The sequence below is a fragment of the Pantherophis guttatus genome, chromosome 13, assembly GCF_059756535.1.
Source record: "Pantherophis guttatus breed Tessera chromosome 13, ASM5975653v1, whole genome shotgun sequence".
NCBI classification, from domain to species: domain Eukaryota; kingdom Metazoa; phylum Chordata; class Lepidosauria; order Squamata; family Colubridae; genus Pantherophis; species Pantherophis guttatus.
The window spans coordinates 17,368,786-17,394,091 of NC_142075.1; the positions used below are offsets into that span (position 1 = coordinate 17,368,786).

The 25,306-nt window shown below is 39.6% G+C and overlaps 2 protein-coding genes across 5 annotated transcripts in view; one reads left to right on the forward strand and one right to left on the reverse strand.

Moving 5' to 3' along the window:
* The window catches only part of FGF7 (fibroblast growth factor 7), a 28,641-nt gene extending 14,126 nt beyond the window's left edge, over positions 1 to 14,515 (reverse strand). The window contains exons 1-2 of the mRNA XM_034434692.3: positions 14,277 to 14,515; positions 13,100 to 13,716 (exon numbers count right to left, since the gene is read on the reverse strand). Coding sequence (XP_034290583.1) covers positions 13,100 to 13,385 — 286 coding nt within the window. The 5' untranslated portion in view covers positions 13,386 to 13,716; positions 14,277 to 14,515. The remainder of the gene's footprint in view (positions 1 to 13,099; positions 13,717 to 14,276) is intronic.
* The window catches only part of FAM227B (family with sequence similarity 227 member B), an 85,987-nt gene that overhangs the window by 32,170 nt on the left and 28,511 nt on the right, over positions 1 to 25,306 (forward strand). The gene's annotated exons all lie outside the window — the stretch shown is intronic.

The window sequence follows — 25,306 nt, forward strand, 5'->3', positions numbered from 1 at the left end:
TATATATATATACACACACACACACACACACCATATTTTTCGGAGTATAAGACGCATCTTTTTCCCCCCTAAAAGGGGGTGAAAATTTTGTGTGGCTTATACACCGAATGTAGCCCCGCCCACCCACTGGCCTCCACCCTTTGGCCTCTGCCTCACAGCAGTTACCTCCTTGCAAGCAAACAGCAAGAAAAAACAGCTCCTTTCAGCTTCAGCACAGCCTAATTAGCACAAGTTGATTAGATCGGCCTCCCAATTCTCAGCTGATTTGCCCTCAGCTGTTTTGCGCAGGGCTCTGCTGCTTGCTGCAAAGAGGTAAATTGCTGGAGCAGATTTTTTTTTTCCTTGTGCTAATCAAGCTAAACTGAAAATGAAAATGAAAGTAAAGCAGGCTGTTTGCTGTTTGCTGCAAGGAGGCAAAATTGCTGGGAGGCAGATTTCTTTTTCTTCTTTTCCTCACCAAAAAAGGTAGATGCATCTTATACTCCGAAAAATACAGTATATTTTTCCCCTAATAAATTTTTCCCAGTGTATCCTTATTTTTTGGTAAGCATTTAAAATGTCGTCCTGATTCTCCTCTGCTATACTGTCCTTGTCCTGTTCAACAAAGTGCAGGGACTTTCCTCCTGGTCACCACGAATGCCTCCAACTCTTTTATTCTTTCCCCGTCACCCCTCTTTCTAGTGCTCAAGCCCTTTGATTATTCACACAGACTTCTTAAAGGGTTTTCTGGACTGTTCAGAGCTGATGAAGGCATTTAAGTGATGAAGAGGGACCAGAGTTTCCAGCTGGAGGTTCTTCAGAATGAACCTACGTCTGACTGATAACAGCAGGTTTTTACATCAACATGGCCATTATAGGCAGGGGTGAAAAGCTCCCGGTTTGGACCGGATCACCCGATCCGGTAGCGATGGCAAGCGGGTGGTTCAGAGAACCGGTAGCAAAAATCCCTGCACACACACCCCCCACACCCCACCATGCCCAGCTGAGCCGCACGATCATCAGAGGCTTTTTTAAAATTATTTTTAAAAGCATTTTTTCTACAACCTCTTCCGCCGAAAAAATGCTTTTAAAAGTAAAAAAAAAAAGCCTCTGATGATCGCGCGGCTCAGCTGGGATCGTCAGAGGCTTTTCAAAGCATTTTTTTTCTGCAGCCTCTTTTATACACTCTCGTACAAGCATTCTAAGTTAGGTATTTTGTGCTGTCTTAAACTTGCACCTTTAAAAACTTACTTTCTATAATCTTCCTGATTATTCTTATATTACTTACATTTTTTTCCTGACCCTGTTTGATATCAGAGGGTGTTAAAGAGGTATGAAAACATGAATTAAATTCAGTGTTATTAGGAATGAATCAATTTCCAGCATATTTATTCACTTTTGAGTCATGCCTGCAACTTTTTATTGTGTTTCCCCCTCTGATTTCTTAGTCTATCATTCTTTAGCTATATTACAATAAAAGACATACAGGTTTAGCTGGTTATGTTGTATAGAATTTTAAATACGTTTCAGCTTATGATGTAAATGATTGAAGATGATATATATTCTAAAGAGTTCATATTTTATGATTAAATATCTCATAATTTAAAATAGGGATCAAGGAAAGGAAGGTTAGATTTGGGCTAGTTTTGTTTTGGATTCAACTTGTTTTTGGAATTTGGAGCAATTCTGTTCACTAAACTTTTCATAAAGGCAACCCATCAGATAACCAGATCTGGAGCCTGGTTATGTAAGGTGATCACAGCACCCTGAATTCTACCTGGAAAATGAATGCAACATCTAAAATAACAATATTACCTCATTATATCAGGATACTTCCATGTTTGTCTGGTGGATTCTGCATTAGTTAGATTCTGGATATTGTTTACGTAAGACTGCATGTTCCAGTAGTTGAAACAGGAGGTAAATGAGGCATGAGTGATGGTGAGCAGGCCATCCCAATCCAGGAAAGGCCACAGGGACACAGAAGATGCAGCCAAATAAAATCTATCCTAACCGCAACTACTATCTGCTCCTTGAAGCAGGAGCTGTGATTCTAGGAGAGTTCCCAAATTGTGAGCTACCTTTGAGCAGGAGAATACAACCCCAATTCAAAGTCAAAGATGGAATTTTCCTGGAATCATTTGGGTTGCGGCTACGAACCCAAAACCACTGAGATTGTATAGGTTCTCCTGCTTGAGCAGGGAGCTGGATTAGAAAATCTCCAAGGTCCCTTCCAGATTCTATTCTATTCTATTCTATTCTATTCTATTCTATTCTATTCTATTCTATTCTATTCTATTCTATTCTATTCTATTCTATTCTATTCTCTATTCTCTACTTACTCTACTCTACTCTACTCTACTCTACTCTACTCTACTCTACTCTACTCTACTCTACTCTACTCTACTCTACTCTCTGTCTAAAATCCGTTCCTCCCCATCCTGACCCTGAGAGCCTCCAGGTATTGGGTTTAAGGACATTATCAATACCTAAGCTCAGCTATTCTTAAATCTCAGATTTTATGGAAGAAAGCAGAATCATCGGTTGATCTAGAATTCAGGAAACTAAACTGCTCCTTGGTGGTATTTCCGAAAGGTTACACGAAGTAGCCATTGTATCGCTAATCAAACTTTCCACATGCAGCCTCACCCCTTGCGTTTCTCCCAAATCAGTAAAGCTAAATTTTCTATCTTGTTTCGTTTTTGTATACTGCCTTGAATGGGCTTTGCTTATTTGGAACACCAAGTTACCAAAAAAAAAAAATAAAAAAAAAATGAGTGCAGGATTTGTTTTCTTCCAATAATGTTTCCAAGCATTTCGCATTTTGAAAAGGGTAGAAGTGTAAGGGAATCGAATTTGAAAGCCTGTCTGACTGGCATTTTGCCTAACAGAAAACAGGCAGGTATTATTCAGAAATTGCTTCCAGTATTTTGTGGAGTTTTCCAATTAACGAATTAAAAAAAAAAGGACAACAGTTACTGAATAGAATTTTAAAAGGTGATATTCATGCAAAATAGATTTTTTTCTGCAGCCTGAGAAAGCAAAGAGCCTTTTTTCTTTTGTGGGAAAACAGCTGGAGATGTTTTGCCAGAAAGAAAGAAATATTCTGCGAGGTGCTGTGACATGCCAATTCTATGACATAAATCACCCAGAGCTGATTAAATATTTGTATGGAAAAAAAATTTTTTTTGGGGGTGGCAGAGGCTTAAAGATGATTATAAAATCAGTGAAATCAAGAGGCAAAAATAAAAGAAGGCCAAGTGATGATATTAGAAGTGGAGAGTCACTCCTAATATAAGGAGAATAATGATTTTGAAGGGAATTGTTTTGGTGAGGGAACTGAGAAAAGGCATGCCAAAGATTTGAGTCTGAGTTCTTGACAACAACAATAAGAGATACCCAATATCTGTTTTGTAGAAGGTTTAGTTTTAAAATCCAACCAACTAAATCTGGAAAATATCCAAAGATACACCCATACTCTTTATAGCTGTAGAATAGTTGGCAAACTTGACAACTCTTAAGACTTGTGGGCTGAGGAATTCTGGGAGTTGAAGTCCACAAGTCCTAAATTTCGAGTTTGGAGACCCCTGGTATAGAACACACCGAGACCTCTCCATGACCGAGACCCACTGCTTTTTTTTTGTATCAGTGTGGCTGTGAAGAGCACAGCTCAAATTTCTTATTGAATGTTTGTGGCAGAAGCCTCGGAAGGGTGGATTAAATTACTGCATCCTTTGGCTACCCTAATCATGCCTTTTATGCCAGCACCACCCACATATTTTAGTCTACTGTCTGCCTGTGAAACTTAGAAGAGAATGGTGGTTTGGGATGCTGTCCATTGAAGGAATTCTTGAATTCATTATCATGGTTTATGGTGGTACAGAAGTGGATTTACTCCAATATAATAATAGTTTCTTTTCTCTAATCCACAGACTGATTCACTTAAAGGTTCTCCCCATTACAGTGTTTCCCTGAAAATAAGACCCTGTCTTATATTTTTTTTGAACCCTGAAATAAGTGCTTGGCCTTATTGCCATGCGCTCAAAAGCCCGATTGGGCTTATTGTCAGAGGATGTCTTATTTTGGGGGAAACGGTATAAATTCACATCCAAGATGTACTCTGTCTCTAACTTGTTATTTAGTTGATAGTCTAGGAATTGCTTTGCACATATGAAAAACGCTGCACTTTTTGAGACCTGCTGGACTAGTAAAGGTCTTCAGAGCTTATTGTTTTCAACAAAAAGGGTAGATTATCTTTCCACAAAAATATGCAGAAAAAAGTTCACAAAAGATGAAATACAAGTAGAAGGTAATCCAGTTAAATCAGTATTTTATACTATTTTGTTGTAGCAGTATAAAAGCCTCAGGAATCTAGAATCTAATAATAATCTAATCTAATAATAGTAGATAAACAGTGACAAAATAAAACTATAATCTGCCATGAAAAATTACCAGTTGTAATCTAATATATATTCGTACTAAACAAAACCTCAATCAACAGGCCTTAAGAAAAACCGCCAACACAACACAACAAAACAAAGATCTTGCAAATCTGTCAGATGCTTAAAGAGAGAAATGTTTTTGTCTCAATGGGAAGTTATGATGTAAATAGAGTTATTCTATTATTAGTGTCTTTGCCTCCTGTAATGGGTCTAAAAGGAAGAGAGCTCTTTTGAATAACACAAGAACTGATCCAGGGTAGTGGCCCTCAATCTTTCGGGCACCAGGGATTGGTTCCATGGAGAGAGATTTTTCTGTAGACCAGAGGGGTGATGGTTTCGTGTGCTGCCTGCATCCCACGGCTGAAGCTTTGCTTGTTTGCACGGCCCAGTTTTTGTGCCAGTCCACGGATTGGGGGTTGGGGACCCCTGATCCAGGCAGAAACAGTCTTTTGATACAGTACATAGCTTTCATGTCATAAAGAGATCTAAAGTTTAAACCAATACCTTTAATTGTGCCAGAAGAAATTGGCTGGCTGGTCAGTTATCCCAACCTCTATTGTTGGGATGGAGCTACCTTATGCTTTCCAGAAATAAGCAATATCACTTTCCATTCTCTGAAATCTCTGCCTTTTCAAGGACTGCCTTATGTAGACTACATTCGAGGTCTCCATTTCAAAGACTATGAAAGTATGAATTAGCATGGAAGACTATCTCTTTATAGCCTGCGTAGCAATCAGTGGTGGATTGCTACCGGTTCGCACCTGATCGGGCGAACCGGTGGCAGCGGCAGCGGGACTTGGGAGGCTCCGTCCACCTGCCTGGACACTTCTACCCATGCGCAGAAGCGCTGCGTGTGAGCGCATGTGCGCGCATGAGCAAATTGGTAGCAACGGGATTTGGAACCCACCCCTGGTAGCAATACTTTTTTTGTTGTTTCATAATTTTCCTAAGAAGGAGAGAAACTCCTTTATTATTACTATTATTATCTGAAATGTGCCTATTAATTTGAATGTAACAGAGTTATTTATACCAGTCAAAGATCTTGGCCCAATGTAATTAAAAGGCTGGTTAAGCAATATTGAGCCAAAGGAACAGACGATGTTCAGGATGCTGCACTGGTGATACTTAAGTCTGTTATAGTTAAGCTACAGTATTTTTTAAAGTTGATTTCATATATTTAGGAACATAACAAATCCGTAAGACATACTGAATTCATTCTTGATTTGTTTGCCACTTTATGAATTCTGTGTGCTGTTGTCAGCCATACCTCTGAATATCCATTTCCAAAATTTCAACATCGTTTGTTACCCGGAAGATTTCCCATGCGTACCAATGATGAAAATGGCATTATAAACCATCATAGGCCAACTGTATGACAGCTACGGTTAGCGTCTAGTATCTTTTTAAAAAAAGTTAAACTGCTAATTTCTTAGGAACAGTTTATCTTTTTTCCAGTTCTATGATTTTAATATTTTGTGATATGTTAGATGAAAGAAAAAATAGCTAGAGCCTTATGTTCAACCAAGAAATCCTCTGTTTATGTTATGTACAAAGCTAGTCATCACATAGTGATGCAAACTATTCTACCTCATCTCTCCATCTCTCCATCTTTAACATGTGAATGCTAGCATTAACCTACCATACAGAGCTAATGCCATGCTTTTCTTCATGGTGTGTGCCTTCAAGTCAGTATTGACTTCTGGTGACTGCCTGCACCAGTCCCTGCCATTTTCCTATTAACCAATTAGCCATCAACTGATCAACCTCTCATATATTAATTTTTACTCTGAGATCACTCGGCTATTTTTGGATTCAGAAACAAGCAGTGACGACCTAGGACGTATGAGGGGATACTTCTAGAAGATATTTCTAGAAGAATTTTTTTTTTGTCTAACACACTATGGCTTTTTAAAACTGATTAATACCCTTTAATTGAAAAGGAGAGTGTAAAACAGAAAGAAAAGGGGGGAAAAAACCATGAAGAGGTCAAGACTTTGTCCCAAATCTATTTTGAGGCAGATGTCTTCCTTGGGAGTGTTTCTTGGCTGTTAGTTCTCAAGTTGAAGAGCAGTGATTTATGTCAACCACAGAGTGATTTTTTTCAGGCTGTTGGTGGCCTGGTCAATCATTATTCATTATGATGAATAATGCCCAAGAGGACGTTAGTAAAAATAAATGTCCTTATTGGTGCCAGTCAGAATTAGATATCGCAGACATTTAAGCTGTTTATCACTCTATAGTTTTTTTTCCCCCTATTTTCTCCAGGATATTAAACAGCAGCCTGGAATTATATCTTAAATGTCAAATGTAACTTTAAGAAAACAAATGGGGTTTTTCCTCACCCTATTGCTAAATGAAAGCTTGGAAGAGACCTATGTGTCACCATCTCCTATGAAATTTACACCCTTGCTGTCCAGTTTGAGAGCTGTTTATTACCATCCGATGGTTGCACGGATTTCTTTGTACTCGTTCCCAGAGTGGAAAGCCTATGGTAAACCAGGTTCTCAGGAGACCCGATCATGGATTTTAATGAATTCTGCGAGATTGAAGTTAGTATATTTATCGGATGGGGTTTGGTAGCATTTCCACTCCATTCAAGCCCTCCCCGCTGGATGGAGGCATCTTCTGGGTTTAAGCAGAAATTGCAGCAAAGCCCCAAAGGACAATCCATCATAACCCTGGCAAGTGGGAAGGTTCTTCTTGCCAGAAAAAAAAAATAATTCCAAACCCCATCCGATAAATATGCTACTTGGCTGACCTACATGGCTCTATGGCCTAATAAAATCCATGCAAATTTGAGCAATGCTGGAACCAAAGCATCTCCCGGGAGAGCAATGCTGCAGGCTGTGTGTGGCACTGCAGTGCTCTGTCCCCAAAAGGTAGCTGGAGCTATGCGTTCTTACGCAAGATCCCACACCCTCCTGGCTTCTCTCTGAAGGCCATTATGAGGCTGAGTTGTTATGTTAGCTACAGTTATGTGCCAAAGTTTATAGTAGTGGGTAAATCTAGATCCAAGGCTAAGTTTTCTCTGGACCCCTAAGTGTTCAGAAATTCTTCATGGCATAAAGGCAATTGCAATAGATTTCTGCAAATCTGAACACACTGTCCGTATATGCGCAATAGTTTACAGCAGGGACCTCCAGATTTGGCAACTTTAAGACCAGGGGATTTAAGACATGCTGGCGGGGGAATTCTGGGTGTTGAAGTCCTCAAGTTTTCAAGTTGCCACATTTGGAGACCTCCAGTTTACAGATTAAAAATAAGAAAACTGACTAAGATAGAAGCCAAAGTTTGACCAGCCATTCAGTCAGTGCTTCATAACTTCATATTTGATAATGGTTAAGACTGCTAGAAACCAGGAGGCTGTGAGTTCTAGTCCCTATGAAAGGCAGCTGGGTGACCTTGGGCCAGTCACTCTCTTTCAACTCAGTACTTGTTCTAAAGTATTCCAGATATACTTTTTCAATGACCTTTGGGATGGGATTAAAAATAAGTTTTATTTTATGAACTCTCTCATGCAGATCACTGTTTTATAAACCATCATGTATTGTGAACCACTACTTCAGTGTCAATTAAACTTGTCAGCTGATCATTTGTGTTGATCTGAGGGTTCTATTTTGCAGAATTTATCAGTTTTCAGGTGGTTCTTGCAGAGATTTTATATAGCAGCTATATACATTAAATGCTTTCGTTACTTTACATTCCTGGTCAATCAATCAAAACTTTACTATATTTTCAGTGGGCTGGCTATGTCCCATCTTGGTAGATTATCATTTGTGCAGGTATCGTAACCACATATGTTACGTGTCAGGTTGTGTATATAATTCCTGATTGACTAGGATCTCACGTCTCTCATTAACAAAAATTATACTAGCAATTATGTTTTAAATGGCTTTTTGAAATATTGTAAAATGGAGCAAGACTGCTCCTTTCAAACCTTAACAATATCCATATTAAAAATGGAGCTTGTGAAAATTGAATGCGATACAACTGTGGCTTAGTTATGTCAAATATTTTATATATATTTTTTCTCATTGTTCAAAAGAATACAAAACATTAGAATCAAGTATATATAATCAAATGCAGAGCACTGTCATTTCATTCTATATGATGATGTCATTTGCTCTTCTATTATTTTCTCATAGGATTGCATTTTTCTGTAATTTATGAGGGTTGAAGTAAACACCCACTTTGTATAATGGAGAAAGACAAGGATATGTAGAATATATATTATTAGGACATCAAAGGAGTATAATAATTACTGAAAGAGATGTGCATTTTAGACATTCTTCTTTTAGCAGCAAGCACTGATGATTCTTTTCAATTTCAGACATTCTAAGTTAGAAAAGATTGGCTAAGGTCTGCTATTTATTTTGTGCAGTACCTAAGTGTATGTGATAAAGGTTCCTCTCAGGCACACATTTTATACATTAATGGTTCAACTATGCATTTTTATGTGGGTGCGAAATCCAAAATGCACAACTTTGTTATGGATAAATACCATCCTGTTCTGTATTCCTACAATTTGCTTTATACCAGTCTAACTGAAAACAGAAACCTCCCACATGTTTCCAGCTTTAGGGATCTGTCACTTTAATCATGAGAAAACCCAGGCCTGTTGATAGCAATGATGTCACACTTTCAGCCTCTGTTCATTTAAAGCACACGGTTGAAGCAGACAAATTGGTTTTGGTATATTGCTCTGGATGCCTTAACAAGACATTCAACAGGACCTTCGCCCAGGATATTGGCTAGACTAGCTTACAATATTAGAAAATAAACATTCATTTGAAAATACAAGAAATGGTCAGGTTGAGTTCCCTTTCAAGGGCTGATTTTTTAAAGAGGAAGCCCAATGGATATGTTATAATTCAGATGTTGAGTGAAGGGAAATAAAAGTTGACGTTGGTAGCACTTTTTGTAGACCTGTTTGTACACAGAGCCTTCTGAGTTGTGGGACCTTCCATTGGCCTTATAGGAATCTCTGGGCAGCTGTGTGGACAAGACTTGGAATAGGGGTGTTCAACCTTGGCACCTTTAAGAGTTGTGGACTTCAACTCCCAGAATTCCCTATAATTGCTGAGGAATTCTGGGAGTTGAAGTCCACAACTCTTAAAGTTGCCATGGTTGGACACCCCCAACTTAGAGGAAATAAGCAAGTGAATGATTCTAAGGGAGAGTAGAAATATATTTGGTCCATCCAGCAATAAGAGAGGAAACAGGTTTGTTTTGAAATCTATACTTCCAGGACCGTGGGAACCTCTCAGATAGGGCAGCACTGCTAATGACATATTAACGTCACTTCAACTTGTTATCCTCGTGATATATTAAAGTTATAGTTTCCAGGATTTCCAGCAAAAACGGGCAGTGGGAATGCTGGAATCAGTAATCCCAAATCCTTGGCAGAGAATCAAATTGTAGCTGCATTAATGCAACCCACCTCCAACCACTTACTTCCAAAAACTTGCCAAGAAAACTGCAGGAATATGTCCAGGTGGTGGCCAGGAGTCAACAGTGACTCAAAAGCATTTAAATAGGAGATTCTAGCTAAGACCTTATTCATAGGGTGGACTTTAAGGAGGAGTTTGAGAGACAGAAAGCTGAAGCAGCTGAAGTTTAACAGAGCAGCTATGAGAAATTAGGAAAGGACACACCTAGACAAGGGAGTGAGTCTTTGTATGTATGTATAGGTCAAGGAAAGCTCTGAGTGTAAAAGTTATGTAAGGTATTTTTAGATTTAAATAAAGACACGGACAAGGAGGCTGTTTAGTGATAATGGCATCTCGTATGATAATGATGAGATTCTGGATAATTCTCATTCGGAAACCTCATTCAATTGCCTCATTCTGAACAATGAAGCAACTGAATGATTTGGGTTATAGAATAGAAATAAAATAAACTTTGATGATTAAATAGTCTACAAGTAATTGCAGTAGTGAAGATACCGGATAGATCTTGATTATCTATCAAGAAAATAAAACTTTTTTTAAAAAAAATCTGGTTTTACTGAGATACACATCTACCCTATGGATACTCCGTTGACCAAAGAAAAGAAGTCCGATCCTCCGAAAGGGCGGCCTTTATTTCTATTAATTATTAATCCCAGTGGAACCATGAACACCAGAGTAGGAATCACATGACACCCTCTATAGTGGGATACATTTAATGCCCCTGGAGATTAAACGTAGGGTGTCTTTGTCCAGAGAGATGAAGAGAGGCTATTCAAGAATGCGGCTGTCTTAATGGAAAGCGATGTTCATTATCTGAGCAGAAAAAAGTAAGTTAAGGGGCTCGTCGCTCCATTGCTTTTCTACACTGTCCTTATTTCAGGAATAAGGTTGAGATTATACATATGTGTACACACACACACGGACAATATGTTTTGGAACACCAAAAGGGGAGAGTCTTAAGATAGGATTCAGGGTAGGAGCTGAGAGAGCAGAGACAATATTAAGCCCACATCCTTTTCCAGGAATAATATTGGAATACCAATATTGTACAGACGTTTGTTTGTAACTATGGAGTCCCTGAAATGTTAATAGAGTGGTAGACTAAGAGGTACAGTTTGGGTTAGGTTTGGGAGACGGAGTAGAGTGGGGAGCCAGGGGTGGGATGCAGCTGAGGAGCATCACTCTTATCTCGTACTTCACACTCTTATCAATTGTACATTATTCGATTCTCTTCTCACACTTGTAACCTCATATTAGCCAAAAATCAACTAGATTTCAGTGAATTAAAATGAAATTATAAATTGACAACAACCTAAAAGTCCGTACCAGATTAGTCCCACCAAAGGAGGGCAATCAAACCCGGGATCCAGTTTCACCATTCAGAATTCCAGCTCATGTCAAACCTTCATGCAGGTAAAGATTTTTTGGCTAGTTTCATTAGTGGGGAGCAGCCCCTCCCATCCCCATCTCTCTGTCTCTCTCCCTCACAGTCTGCCTCTTTATGTCCTTCAGAGGGACTTTAAAGTTTTTGGAATTCTGGATTCAAAACACTGGTTTTGGATATGAGACTTTGGCGCCGCTGTGATTGATCCAGTACTATGTTAATCAATTTCTTTTAATGAATATTATCGTAAAGTTGGAGGAGTAGAGTCTTCCCTTTTGATCTAATCCTGGACTTATTTTTACAATAATGTATGTTTTAACTATATGGCAAGATACAACGGAGAGTAATAATAAAACTTTATAAAGTAAATACAGCTGAAGCAAATACAGTTCTGTTGACTTCAGACTGATATACATACCAGCACACCTTCACGTATATTATGTTTGTGACGTATTACACGATAAGTTGTTAATTCTGGTCATTTTATTCTGCAATTGATCTGTCGGCTTCCTTAATTTCAATCTTTTAAGCCGTATAAAAAGACTCAGTTATTTTAGGAGTGCACACTTTTTTAAAAGAGCCATATGATTCAACCAAGGGCTTACTTGACCCACAGAGATTGAGGTAAAGTATATTTTGTATCATTATTGGTCACTATGAGGTGCTAGAAATCCATCTAAAGAAATAGGAGGTAAATAGTGAAGAAATAAAATATGATAATAGCTTTTTTTCAATATTGCAGGAATTGAGGAACGAAAATAGAGATACAAGTTGTGTTACTTTTATGTATTTTGATATGGCAAAGCAGGCAGGGGGTTTCCAGAAGGGCTGAATAAAAATGGCTTATTTTGGTTTTAGATTCTTATATTAAGATTTTATCTATTCCTAGTAATTGATTCCAAGTAGTAATGACCTGAACTAATATAAGAATCAGTTTTAAAAGAAAGGTATGTTATAGACTGTTATAAATTGTGCCCGATGGCATAATTTTTTAGATGCAGAACTGCATAGAGTATACTTTTGACTCACCCAACATTAAATATAAACAAAAGAATTACTGATCTATGCTTCCCTTGTACACTTTTCCTTTACGTTCATTTTATATAAACTGTCCCAAGTCTGGCATAAAACTATTAATATTAGCAAGACACTAAAGGTGCATTTCAGGATTTTCTTACCAGTATCACATCATAAATCAGATTTATAACATGACTCATACAATTAGTACTTACGAATAAAAAAAAAAGGAATGGAAATTGGACTTAAAAGATTCATTTATCAGTTCTCTTGTAGATTTTAAAATAACGTTCAGCTATGGAAAAAAAATGTTGATTGTCAAAAAAGCATTGCATTTTTATTATATTCACGGACCATTTCAGTTTAATAAACGATCAGGATAATTTTTTTTTGCAATATGTAGTTTATCATGACCTCTTCCCCTCTTTAAATTTGACTTGTGGTCAAGTGTTGATACGTCTGTTTAGAAAGTCTAGACCAATATCTATAGGGAGCTTGTATTTCAACCCTGAAATCCCATCCGAGCTGTACAATTCAAGACTTAATACATACCAGCCTTAATTCACTTGTTATATTGGGCTTTCTCTGCTAATAGTTACCATCTGCAAGTAATACATTAGCAGGTCTGTAACATAGTGGAAACATATTATTTAAAACGATGCCTTTTAAATAAATCAGGACCAAATGCCCTTGTCATACGATTCATAGGAAAATGCTTAATTGCTAGCATGGCCCAATATCTTCTATCCTCATCGTTTACTTCGCCCAGAGCGACTATTACGACGGCCTGAGTTTTCAGTCCACATTGCAGGAAAGGGGGTACTTACTGTAGTTGCTGTTAAGATCTCGTCCTCCTTTGATTTTGCCCCTTTTGTCGATCTTGACGTACCACTGAGTTCGGCAGAACAGCCTTCTGACTCTCAAGTCCCCCCCTTCCATATAATCGTAGCTTCTAGTATGTCGCTCCGGGGAGGAACAGTTCACATTCGTAGCCATTTGCTCTGGGTTCATGTCATTGCAAGCTAAGGATAGAGCGCCCACCAGGAAGATAATGTAAAAATAGGATCTGTAGAACAAAGTTGGCAGGCTCCATGTCAATATCCATTTGTGCATTATAGTGCAGTGTTCTGGGTGCTCACGAACAACATAATGAAAAAAATCCGTCTTCAGTAGCTCAGCGTTCCTTGGTCATTGACCTGTCCTGTGTTTTTCCCTGGATTTGTAAAGTGACTTAACCAGCAACTGTGCTTCCTCTTGCAAACAAACAAAAAAAAACAAACAAACAAAGAAACCCAGAAAACAACAAAACTTCTTTTCAAATATCGGTTCTATTATAGAGAATCGGCCCTTTAAATATCCTCTGTCCGGGATTTCCTTCAAAGAAACAGGTTGCAGTACCCTCGGCTGCTGTAACTTCCTTCGCTACTCGTGTTCGCTGCTCGTGCTGAAAGCAAAAGATCTATCAGGGAATCGGTACGCATAAATAGTTATGGTCATTACATAAGCAATGAATAAAACAGTAAGAAGGCAAACAAATGTTTATGCAGACACGTTAGCCATGGTCTGGGACGCCACGATAGCCTCTTCAACGTCGATAGCCCCTGTTCGGCTCGCTTCTCCTTTTGCACTTCTCCGTGTGCCTTACAATTCAGCTCAGTTGCCAGACCTTTAGATGCAGAAAGCCACGCTTCAACCCCCCCCCCCCAAATCATTTGATTGCGTCTTATTACGTTAAGAAATTCTCACAGGCTCGCTCCTGTAACCCAGTTGTAATTATCAGGAGAACTGAATAACATTTCTCCTTATTTTTACTCACTCCACACTCAATGCACACACACACACACAGAGAGAGAGAGAGAGAGAGAGATAGAGAAATTTATTACTGCTGGCTCCTAAGAAACTATCAGGAGTGTTACCTCCGATATTACAGAATGGTGAGGATGGGAAACTGTTAGCAGCTAAGAGCAATCTTGGGAGAAGTTTCAAAGAAGACGGATGACTTACTTGCTCCTGTTGATAACAGCCGGACACACAAGTATTCCATTTCTGCTGTTTGCCTTTTGCAACATGAGAGGCTCTCTACTGTAGCTCCAAACTTTCCTAGCTCAGAGAAGACTGCGACGGGATCATAATTGTTTCCATAAATCAACATGCGCAAGAGGGTGTGTGCCTATACACTTGTGTGTGTGTGTGTGTGTGTGTGTGTGTGTGTGGTGTTTATGCGCGCAAGACAGAGAGCGAGTGAGCAAGAGAGGGAGAGTGAATGTGTTGTCTTTAGCTTATTTAGAATTAATTTTTTTTTTTTAAAAAAAAGGAAAACCTTTGCTGACCTCTCTTGGAAGCAATTAGGACATAACCAGTCAGCTGTCAGTGGAATACATGGACGAAAATTGAATGCTGTATGGAATCCTGTAGTCATCAGAGGGAGCTCTGATTGTGGTTGATGCCATGGGTCTCAAATCTTCTAGAATCCTGAATCCTTTGATTCCTAAATACCAACGCTATCTTACTGTTCTTACTAAATAAATAGTAGTAAAGCACGATCCTTTCCTGAAGCAGATGCACGTTGTTCTCCAACCTGATGACTGCACTTCACTTTCTTTCATAGTGGCTGATTCAACTAATATTCTGACCTCCCCCCTCCTGTAAATTGTACACATTGGCTATTAAAGCCTAAAAGGCAAGACTTAAACTGGCCTATGTCGGTCAGCTTTGGCCACTGTCAGTCCTGGCCATCATTTGGTAAAGGAATAAAGTGAGAACAGCAAACGTATTAAAATGAGTCCCTGTGCTTCCTCGTTCAATATCTTGGCATTGCACGTCATAGTCCACCTTGGATTAAATTGTTTTGCAAAGTTTTCATGGCATGAAACTGGTGTCAACTTCAGATCAAATCAAAGTGGGTTCATTAGTTAGTTAGGATCATGACAGCTGGATTATAGTCAGAATTGGAGTCAGTGCAAACAAGACGGATTTCTCTGGATTATCTGTCATTTTTACCAATGATTTGTCATCTATCAATCAATGTCTACCACAGGTATCAATCAGTGGTGGGTTTCAAATTTTTTTACTACCGGTTCTGTGGGTGTGGCTTGGTGGGTATGGCATGGTATGGTGGGTGTGACTTGGTGGGCGTGGCAGGGGAAGGATACTGTAAAATCTCCATTCCCTCCCTAATCCAGGGAAAGGTTATTCCAAAATCCCCATTTCCTCCTGATCAGCTGGGACTTGGGAGGCAGAGAATAGTTGGGGGTGGGGCCAATCAGAGGTGGTATTTACCGGTTCTCTGAACTACTCAACATTTCCACTACCGGTTCTCCAGAACTGGTCAGAACCTGCTGAAACCCACCTCTGGTATCAATATAGGAATGAATACGTGATTGAGAATCAAAAGTAAATCTGGGCAGTTCTAAAAGTAGCACAGCAGCTAGTCATAGCAGTCAATAATGCCCGCTGATTTGGTTCCTGATTTCTTTGCAGCCGATATTGTTTGCTTATTAAATATTAAAATAAATTAATATTGAAAGATGCCCAACAATTTTAAAAAACATGTTTTGGGGGGTTTTATTAGGGAGTATGGAGAGGATGTTTTAAAATATTCTATGGTCTGAAATGTAAATACAGTTGTCCCCAGAATGAGTGCAAAGAAAAGCTGTTTATTTATTTAAACAAAAATACATGCACTATATCCCATGACATCTATGCCTCTCCAGCCAATGGATCAGGGTCTTCTGGAGTAGTACACTTCTTTTACGTATCATACCTTTCAAGATCTCAAAGTGATGGCAAATCTAGCCGGTCACGGCTGTCTTTAGAAGAGCACTTGACGGCTGTGACCGGGAGGATTTTTCATCAGGTTCGCCTGATTCGCCAGTTGCATCCCTTTCTGGATCGGGACTCCTTACGCACGGTCACTCATGCCCTCGTCACTTCCCGCCTGGACTACTGCAATGCTCTCTACATGGGGCTCCCCTTGAGGTGCACCCGGAGGCTCCAACTGGCACAGAGTGCGGCCGCGTGGGTGGTTATGGGAGCGACATGGCATTCCCATGTAACACCTCTCCTGCGTGAGCTGCACTGGCTCCCAGTGGTCTTCCATGTGCGCTTCAAGGTCTTGGTTACCACCTTTAGAGCGCTCCATGGCTTAGGACCTGGTTACTTACGGGACCGCCTGCTGCCACCAGTAGCCTCCCACCGGCCAGTACGCTCCCATAGAGAGGGGCTCCTCCGGGTGCCGTCGGCCAAACAATGTCGACTGGCAGCCCCCAGGGGGAGAGCCTTCTCTGTGGGGGCACCTATTATCTGGAATGAGCTCCCCCTGGAGATACAGAGGATCCCGGATCTACGCACCTTCCGCTGCGCTCTCAAGACCTTTTTATTCCATCAGGCTGGCCTGGCCTAACTGTTTCCCCTTTTCCCTTTTTAAAACGTAAATTTTAATTCGTTTTTAATTTATTGGGGTGTTTTAAATCTGTCTTCGGCCAAATTGTTTAATTCGATTTTATTCAGTTTTAAATTTTGTATTTATGTTTTTTATCCTGTGGCTGTTCACCGCCCTGAGTCCTTCGGGAGTAGGGCGATATACAAATCAAATAAAACTAGAAACCAGGAGACTGTGAGTTCTAGTTCTACCTTAGGCACGAATGCCCAGCCGGATGATCTTGGGCCAGTCACTGTCTCTCGGCCCAACCCACCTTACAAGGTGGTGGTTGTGGGGAAAATAGGACAAGGAAGGAGTCTTGTGTATGTTTGCTACGTTGCATTATCTATAGCCGTGATGGCGAACCTATGGCATGCATGGCACAGGTGGCACGTGGAGCCATATCTGTGGGCACGCAAGCGTTGCCCTAGCTCAGCTCCAGCATGCATGCGTACGCCAGCCAGATGATTTTCGGGCCTTTCGGGCCCACCAGAAATCAAGAAATGGGCTGTTTCTGGCCTCCAGGGGGGTGGGGAAGACCATTTTCGCCCTCCCCAGACTCCTAGAAAGCCTCTGGAGCCTGGGGAGGGCAAAAAACAGGCCTACCGGGCCCACCGGGCCAACACATGCCAAAAGTGGGGGTCGCACGAGGGGAGGGTCACGTGTGCATGCATGGGGGCGGGGCACATTGAATTATGGGTGTGGGCACGCGTGCGCTCGACCCCCTGCCCTCCTCCCCCGCTTTTGGCATGCAACGGCATCACTGATCTATAGAAATAATAACGGTGGGATAAAAATAAATTACTAACTTCTTGTTGATTCTGAATAGTTGCCATTTATTATTAAAGCCTCAGCAATATTTGCGTGCTTTTTTTCCCCCTCCAGTTTTGGTTTTGTAGACATACCACCTGATACAAACGATTGAGTTCATAGGTATCCTGCCACCACTTTTACTTATTTCACAAGGGGCGCCTCACTCAAGAGCCTGAAAAGCAAGTGTCCGCAGCATTTCTCAGAAGATGGGCTTGATGATCACGAATTAACATTTTCTAATGTTTAAAAGTTTATCCATTTTTTTGGTCATCTCTGCATAGCTAATTTGTTTGTTCGCATATCCAGTATAAGTTACCCTACTTTACCTGATACTTTGCTTCAGTTCCAGAAATCTGGAAATACTCAAGCTTTTAGAAAATGTTTCTCATATTTTTCTTCAGCTCTGGAAAAGAAATCATTTCGGCAAATTGCGTAGTGAATTATTTCCAGGGCTTTTCTAGCTTAAGTTTTATTTTTTTAAAAAAAGCCTTGGCTAAAATAATCCTCGATTCATATTCTGCAGCACTGAATATGCAGTCCACTGTATTAGCGAGACATCCATCATTTCTAAGGTGTGTCCATTTGGGAGTGAGGAATTATACACACAGTGCAGAGAAAAATCATAAATGGGAAAATGATAAATACAACATCCATAGTTATGCCTTCCAAATTATATACTTTTTATATGCACCCATTATGTATGTGCCCATTATATACATTTTCTTGAGGAATGACTAAACGGGATCAGAAAAGTGAATATATTCTGCATACTAAATATATTTAATATATGTTAGTATATATTACTATATGCTTGGTATAAATATACTAAGTATGCATTAAATGTTTTAACTCTGTGACATGCCAGTGCTAAGGCAGAACCAATTCTTGTAATTCTTTAAGCATTCTGCTTACACAAAAAATAGCTGAAATGTTTTTAAAAAATAATTTTGGCGCTGGATTTTAATTGCATCTTGAATTAAACTTATCTGAATCTCACATGGATCAATGAAGCAGCAGATTTTAATGATGAATAAGTTCTATACCTTTGGGGGAAAACAAGACAAGGTACATTTTGTAATAATTACTGCCCATAAACTTAGAGGCGTCTGTGATTGTTTTTCATATTTTTTAGTGGTAGATACCTTGAAGTTTACAAATCTGAATGCTGCAATTCGTAACGTAAGTTTAAAGGAGGAACTATTTGTGCTTGGCTAATATTTAACTGTGTCAACTTGCACGTCATAGCAGCCAAAAATTATATATACTATGAGTTGATGTGGGCCAATGTTTCCGGTTTGTAATCTTTTTAAAAATAGTTTTAAAATATTTCCAGGTGATGTTGTTGGGAAAGGATCTGTTTGTTGGAGATATGCATTCTCACGTACTCCAAAGCGACTTTTTGCCTTCAAATCCAAATTACTGCACTATTAATATTTAATAGCGTGTTCAGATTGATCAGGGATTTTTCTGCTTTAAATTGCTAATTACCTCTTACAATTTTAGCAGGCTAGACATCAAAAGACTAATCGCTCTTAATGAATAATCCTGACAGTCCTTTTAAAATTTAAATTTCCTATTCCAGTTCCTCCCATTGGAAATTCTGGACAAAATGTTAATGATACGGCAGAAGAGTGACAGCTTTTGCCTAAACTCTTAAAAAAAAAAATTAAGAATCAATAGAAGGATTTTATATTGCCTGCAGAAACGGGAGGGAGCATCCCAAATTTGAAAATATCTTATCGGGTGGACAATTACTTCATTTGATTCTATTTGTATTAGGAGATCTCACAGAGTAGACTTCCATAAAGAGTATTTATTTTTAAATCGTTTTTTACTAGACTTCTATTTCACCATTATTTATGCATCATAACCTGCTAATTTTTAAATTGCATAACCTTTCAGTCCAAGTATTTTTTTTTCAAAATAAGCAAAACTTAATAAATTACCATAATATTGTTTCAGATTTTGAAAAAAAACAACATATCCACTAATGACAGGTTGCACCTTCCCTTTATTTACCTTTTTTTGGAATGGAGAATCAATATTGATTAACTGAAACAAAATAATTACAGAATTGTAACTACTGTAGGATAAATGACTTTTATGATAATACTGGACCACATGATGATGAGACTGAACAATGTTGCTGGTTGTTAGCTTTCTGGTTCTCCCTGCCAGCAGTTTAACATTGTATTGATAAAGAGGAAGTTAAAACTGTATATTGGATATCACCCATATACCATTTTCAGTAACTTACTTATCAAAAAGAATAATGTTCAAGGAACTTCTTGCTTTTGTTGCACATTCAAACAGGGGAAGTCCCTGTTGATCTGAAGGACACTTTGGATTTAGGTAATCCAATAGTTGAGCCATTTCATCCCTGGAAAGAAGGTGATGTCAAATTCCTTCCCAAAATGTTGCTTAGAAAACTATGGACCTGTCCATATAATTTCCAGGTGTCAAGACTGAGGACTCATCATCCCCAAACCGGTAATCAAGAGATTTACTTTCTACCTCTCTCCAGCCACTGCATTGAAAAGTGTTGCTTGTACAACCCTGATGAGGTCAGCATATATATTACCCAATACATTATTTCCTTAAAATGTTTGAAAGCATGAAGGGATTATTTTACCATATTTTGGTGGTTGAAAAAAAAGAGGCACCCATTTGGTGGAAAACGTTTTTTGTTTGTTTGTTTGTTTTTAAATTTGATTTATATGCCGCCCTTCTCTGGAGACTCAGGGCGGCTTACAATGCGTTAAGCAATAGCCTTCATACTTTTGTATATTTATACAAAGTCATCTTATTGCCTCCACAAACTGGGTCCTCATTTCACCTACCTTAGAAAGGATGGAAGGCTGAGTCAACCTTGAGCCTTGGAGAGATTCGAACCTGCAGTAAATTGCAGGCAGCTGTGTTAATAACAGGGTGCGTAGACCACTGTACTATCAAAGCTCTTCATCGTTTAATGAAATGTGCATTATTTCACAAAATGAATGAAGGGATTGCTCTCCTGAGCTAGGCATCAGGTTAAGGCATCAGGATAGAAACCAGAAGATTGTGAGTTCTAGTTCTGCTTTAGGCGCGCATGCAACTGGCTGTGTGACCTTGAGACAGGTCTCTCTCAGCTCTAGGAAGGAGACAGTGGGTTAACCATGGGACTTTAAGATGGGACTGGACAATTTTTTGTCTGAAATGGTATAGGGCAGTGATGGCGAACCTTTTCGGCACTGAGTCTTGAAAAGGGGGCACTTCACGTGCACGCTTGTCAAGGCCGCGACCAGGAAGAGGAGCTGTCCAGGGGGCTTGCGCGTGCCAGATAAGGTGTTTCTGGTTTCCGGCGCGCACATGCTCGCTGGCCAGCAAGTCTTCCAGTTACTGCCACGCATGCGCACATGCCAATCAGCTAGCCAGCACACATGCTCACGCTGGAAAACGGAAGACAAAGGCCAGCTGATTGTCACATGCACGTGTGCACCAGAAACCCGTAAGAAGAATGGGCGACGCCACGCGTGCCAGGCAACATGGCTACGCGTGCCACTTCGGGCACTCGTGCCATAGGTTTGCCATCACGGGTATAGAGCTTCCTGCCTGAGCGGGGGATTGGACTGGAAGACCTCCAAGGTCCCTTCTAACTCTGGTATTCTGTATTCTACAGTCAAAATGGGATTGAAAGGCACAATTTTTAAAAAATATGAGAACCCTCTCCCGCCAATAATCTTAGAATAATAAATCTTCAGAGACAAGAATCACCGTTTTATAAAATATGGAAGATAATATTCATCAAGTTAAGCACAATAGATTTACTCTCATTACCTCTCATGATACATGGGGATTATGAACAATTTTGGGGCAAGTCTGGTCAACAGTGACCTTCCTTTCTCTTTGTTTTTTCCTTCCACAGCCTTGTCATTATTCTTTTGTTTAGTTCTTTGTCTTTTCCATATAGATTACTCTTCAGTAAAAATTAAAAATACCAACCCTGCCAAAACTAAATTAACTTGGTATATCATTCGCCAGATCCTTCGATTTTTTTTTACGTCCTGGAATTTCATGCTCCTGCTGGACATCCACCCAACTTTTCTGCAAGGAACTTAGCAAGATGTTTGGTCTCGAAAGGAAACTTGAGGTCCTGAGAAGATTCTTATTAAACTTACCAGACGAACTCAAGGCCCTTTTTCCATACCATGTTTCAGGGAAGCTGAAGAATTAAGGCAGACTTCATTGGCAGACTTAACGGCAGTCATGTGCCTGTTTTAATTTTCACTAGAATCGGTTTGTTAATCTTCCCTCTTTTGTGTCCTCACCCTTCCCTGACAAATGAAACCAAGCGATGTTGTTTTTTTTTCTTCTTCTTCTTCTTTTTCTTTTCCTGCTTAGTGTGGCTAAATAAGAGTATTTTATAAAAACAGAAGTTAACAGTTCCATATGTATATACCGCCCAGTTTGTTTCGTGGTTTAAAACGGGGTAAAATAACTTTCTCTTTTCCCCTTTTGTAGTTAGGAAATTTTCACAACCGAGAGGCGAGGGATCTATCCAGTTGTCCTTCTACTGGATCCTCCATAGCAAATCCCAACTCTCCTCTGCCCAGATGAACCATATAAGGGAAATATGCTTTCCATCAAAGAGCTCAAGTTCTGAATGGAGGCTTCCTTTGGGGATCGCTGATGTCACCGAATTCCTGCCTGTGATTTATACTTTTTTTTGCAAAAGGCAGATGGCCCAGCTGTGGCCTGCATGAGGCATCCCTGGGTCTAGAAGGTATACAGTCCAAAACCTGTTGTTGTAGGTAAATATCGCTGCCTCCTTGTCGTTTTTAATGCAGCCGAAGGGAGAAATTAATCCTACATGCGATTGCATATGGTAACCGTATTTGTTCTAATTTTTATAAAATACAAATGTACATTCAGAACAATCCGTTTTACGATTTGACATGTCCCATCCTTGACTTTGGAGAATGCAATCTCCTGCCTTCCCGCCTGTTTACAGCCCTTGTGGATCTCGAGCAGTGTGAAATTCACATTTTTTTTACTACCGGTTCTGTGGGCGTGGCAGGGGAAGAATACTGCAAAATCCCCATTCCCTCCCCACTCCTGGGGGGAAGGATGTTGCAAAATCTCCATTCCCACCCAATTCTGGGGCCAGCCAGAGATGGTATTTGCCAGTTCTCCAAACTATTCAAAATTTCTGGTTCTCCAGAACCTGTCAGAACCTGCTGAATAGCACCCCTGATCTCGAGGAAAAAGTAATGCAAGACAGTTGTGCAGTTTCACAGCACTCAAGGTCATCGGACTGGTGGGGGAGGAAGATTAAAAATAGTTAAGAAGATGGTGACCACGGCTACACAATTGAAGCCTCTCCCCATTACAATGCACATGCAAAGTGGCAGGGCTTTGAGGTCACACAACCACTATTTCAATTTTTGGACCTCCCCTGCAGATGCACCACACAGCACCTCGTACTTGCCCAGGCCGTAATAAACATGAACATTACAGATGTGAGAATGAATAGAACTGAAACTGGGACTCCAGAATATTAGCAATTCCACCTAGTCAATTACAATAGTTTTTGCTGGAAGAATATAGTTAAGCTTGTGCTAAGAATGCATGAGTGAAACTTTTAAATATATCTCAAATCACCTAATGGAATCCTTGTGCATGTTTACTTGCTGTGTTCTATGCTGCTTAATAGCAAACATTCTCTAGGTGATTATTAACATAAGGAGGAAAACAAAACCATTTGTGTAAATATGTGTGTGTTTGTGTGTGTGTAATATATCTAGAACAGTGTATATACACTACAGAACAAAAATGTTTCTTGACATAGTAAAGAGATTCTTTTTTAAACATTCAAACTTTAGAGTGAGATTTTTAACATGTAATTTTGCTTAGTTTCTGAGTTCAGACGATTACTGGAAAAGGCAGCCTAAGTACCAAGTAAACCAAAGAATATGTATTTTTCAAGTGCAGAATTATTTTAAGGAAATTTAGTATGTGTACATTTTGCCTTGAAAGATTCGTCACAATACGTCATGCAGTCTGTAATAGTAATATAATATTAATATTTTGCTGCCTTTTGACTAGCTTGGTTGCATTAGTTAACTGCAATACTTTACTTTATTGAGCTGGTCATATTTTTATTTTAGTAGTATAGGGGCAGGATTGGAAGCAGAACATTAATTTCTTACAGCTCACCATCGGGAATCTTAAGGCAGAGAGAGACAGGATATAAATGATAAAACTGAAACAAAATTAAGTATTCAGTTAAGGCAGAAATAGAGAGCTATTTTTTTTTCCTGTTGAACATTACAATTCCTCTTAGCTATTTGGGGGGGGGTCTTCCTTTTTCTTGCCTAGTTTTGACTAGGCAGAATCATTTCTCCTTCCTTCCTCCCCTCTCCCTTCCCTGGGTCTTGTTGCAGATCTGAACTTGACTTTTGAAAGGTTTTCAAAAATAACCTCAGGATTATGTGTGAAGTTTAGAACATAGTTCATCCCACCAATGCCGCAATTATGCTCTTACATCATGACATCTGATGCAAGCACGCAAGTCATGGCATCGGCATGATGGTGTAAGAATCCCACCACCATTGCCACTGCCACAGCAGATGCTCTATCTATCATCATATATCACATTGTTCCATTGATCGGAAATCATTGCGTCACCCCCCAGCACACACACACACACACAGAGCCCTTACATTCCCAAAAATGTTTTTTTACTCTGACCAGCTAAAGGGAATCTTTTTGTGATTCATTAGAATCAAAGATCGTTCTGAGTCGTAGAGCAGCTGCAGAAAAACGTTGCCTTAGCCTTTGACCCGTGAGTGGTGCGTTGTTGAAAAGAAATGGTGGCCTTCCAATTCGTTGCAGCATTTTGAGATAGGGTTTCTAAAACAATCATTTATACATCCTTTGCTAATAAATTATTCCAAATCAGGGAAGCAATTGGAGGCACATGCATTTCCAATGGAACGAAGGCTCAGGTCAAGTTTTTTTTTTTCTTTGTCGTCTTCTTCGCAAGCCAAGAATTAGTCTTAGAAACACAAACCATGGATGGAGGACAATTCCATCCATTCAGCAAACACATCGATATGAGCCGAGGTGGCGCAGTGGTTAGGGTGCAGTACTGCAGCTACTTCAGCTGACTGCTAGTTCAGCAGATCAGCGGATCAAATCTCACCGGCTCAAGGTTGACTCAGCCTTCCATCCTTCCGAGGTGGGTAAAATGAGGACCCAGATAGTTGGGGGCAATATGCTATTTAGTATACTGTCTTTGGTGTAAGCCGCCCAGACTCCTCAGAGAGTGGGCGGCATAGAAATATGACTAATAAATAAAATAAATAAGCTGTGTTTGCAGAAGTAATGGTATTCCTGTGATGGATATAATACAAAATACATGCTCTGGCGTACTTAATAGAGTGGAAAGGCAGGCAGGCCCAATAAAATAATGTGATTTTTTTTTAAACAATGACCAAAAATTTTGGACATTCAAAATTCATAGTCTGTAGAATCCAGAAACCCTTTTTATTTCTTTAAAGTCAGAAAAAATGTCTACATGCTGCCCTTGTTCAAGCTGGGTTTGTAAGCTAGAACCTTTTGTCTGATGGAGAGTATCTTTTAGAATAGAATAGAATAAGAATAAGAACAGAACAGAACAGAACAGAATTCTTTCTTGGCCAAGTGTGATTGGACAAACAAGGAATTTGTCTTTGGTGCACATGCTCTCAGTGTACATAAAAAGAAAAGATACGTTTGTCAAGAATCATAAGGTACAACACTTAATGATAGACATAGGAAA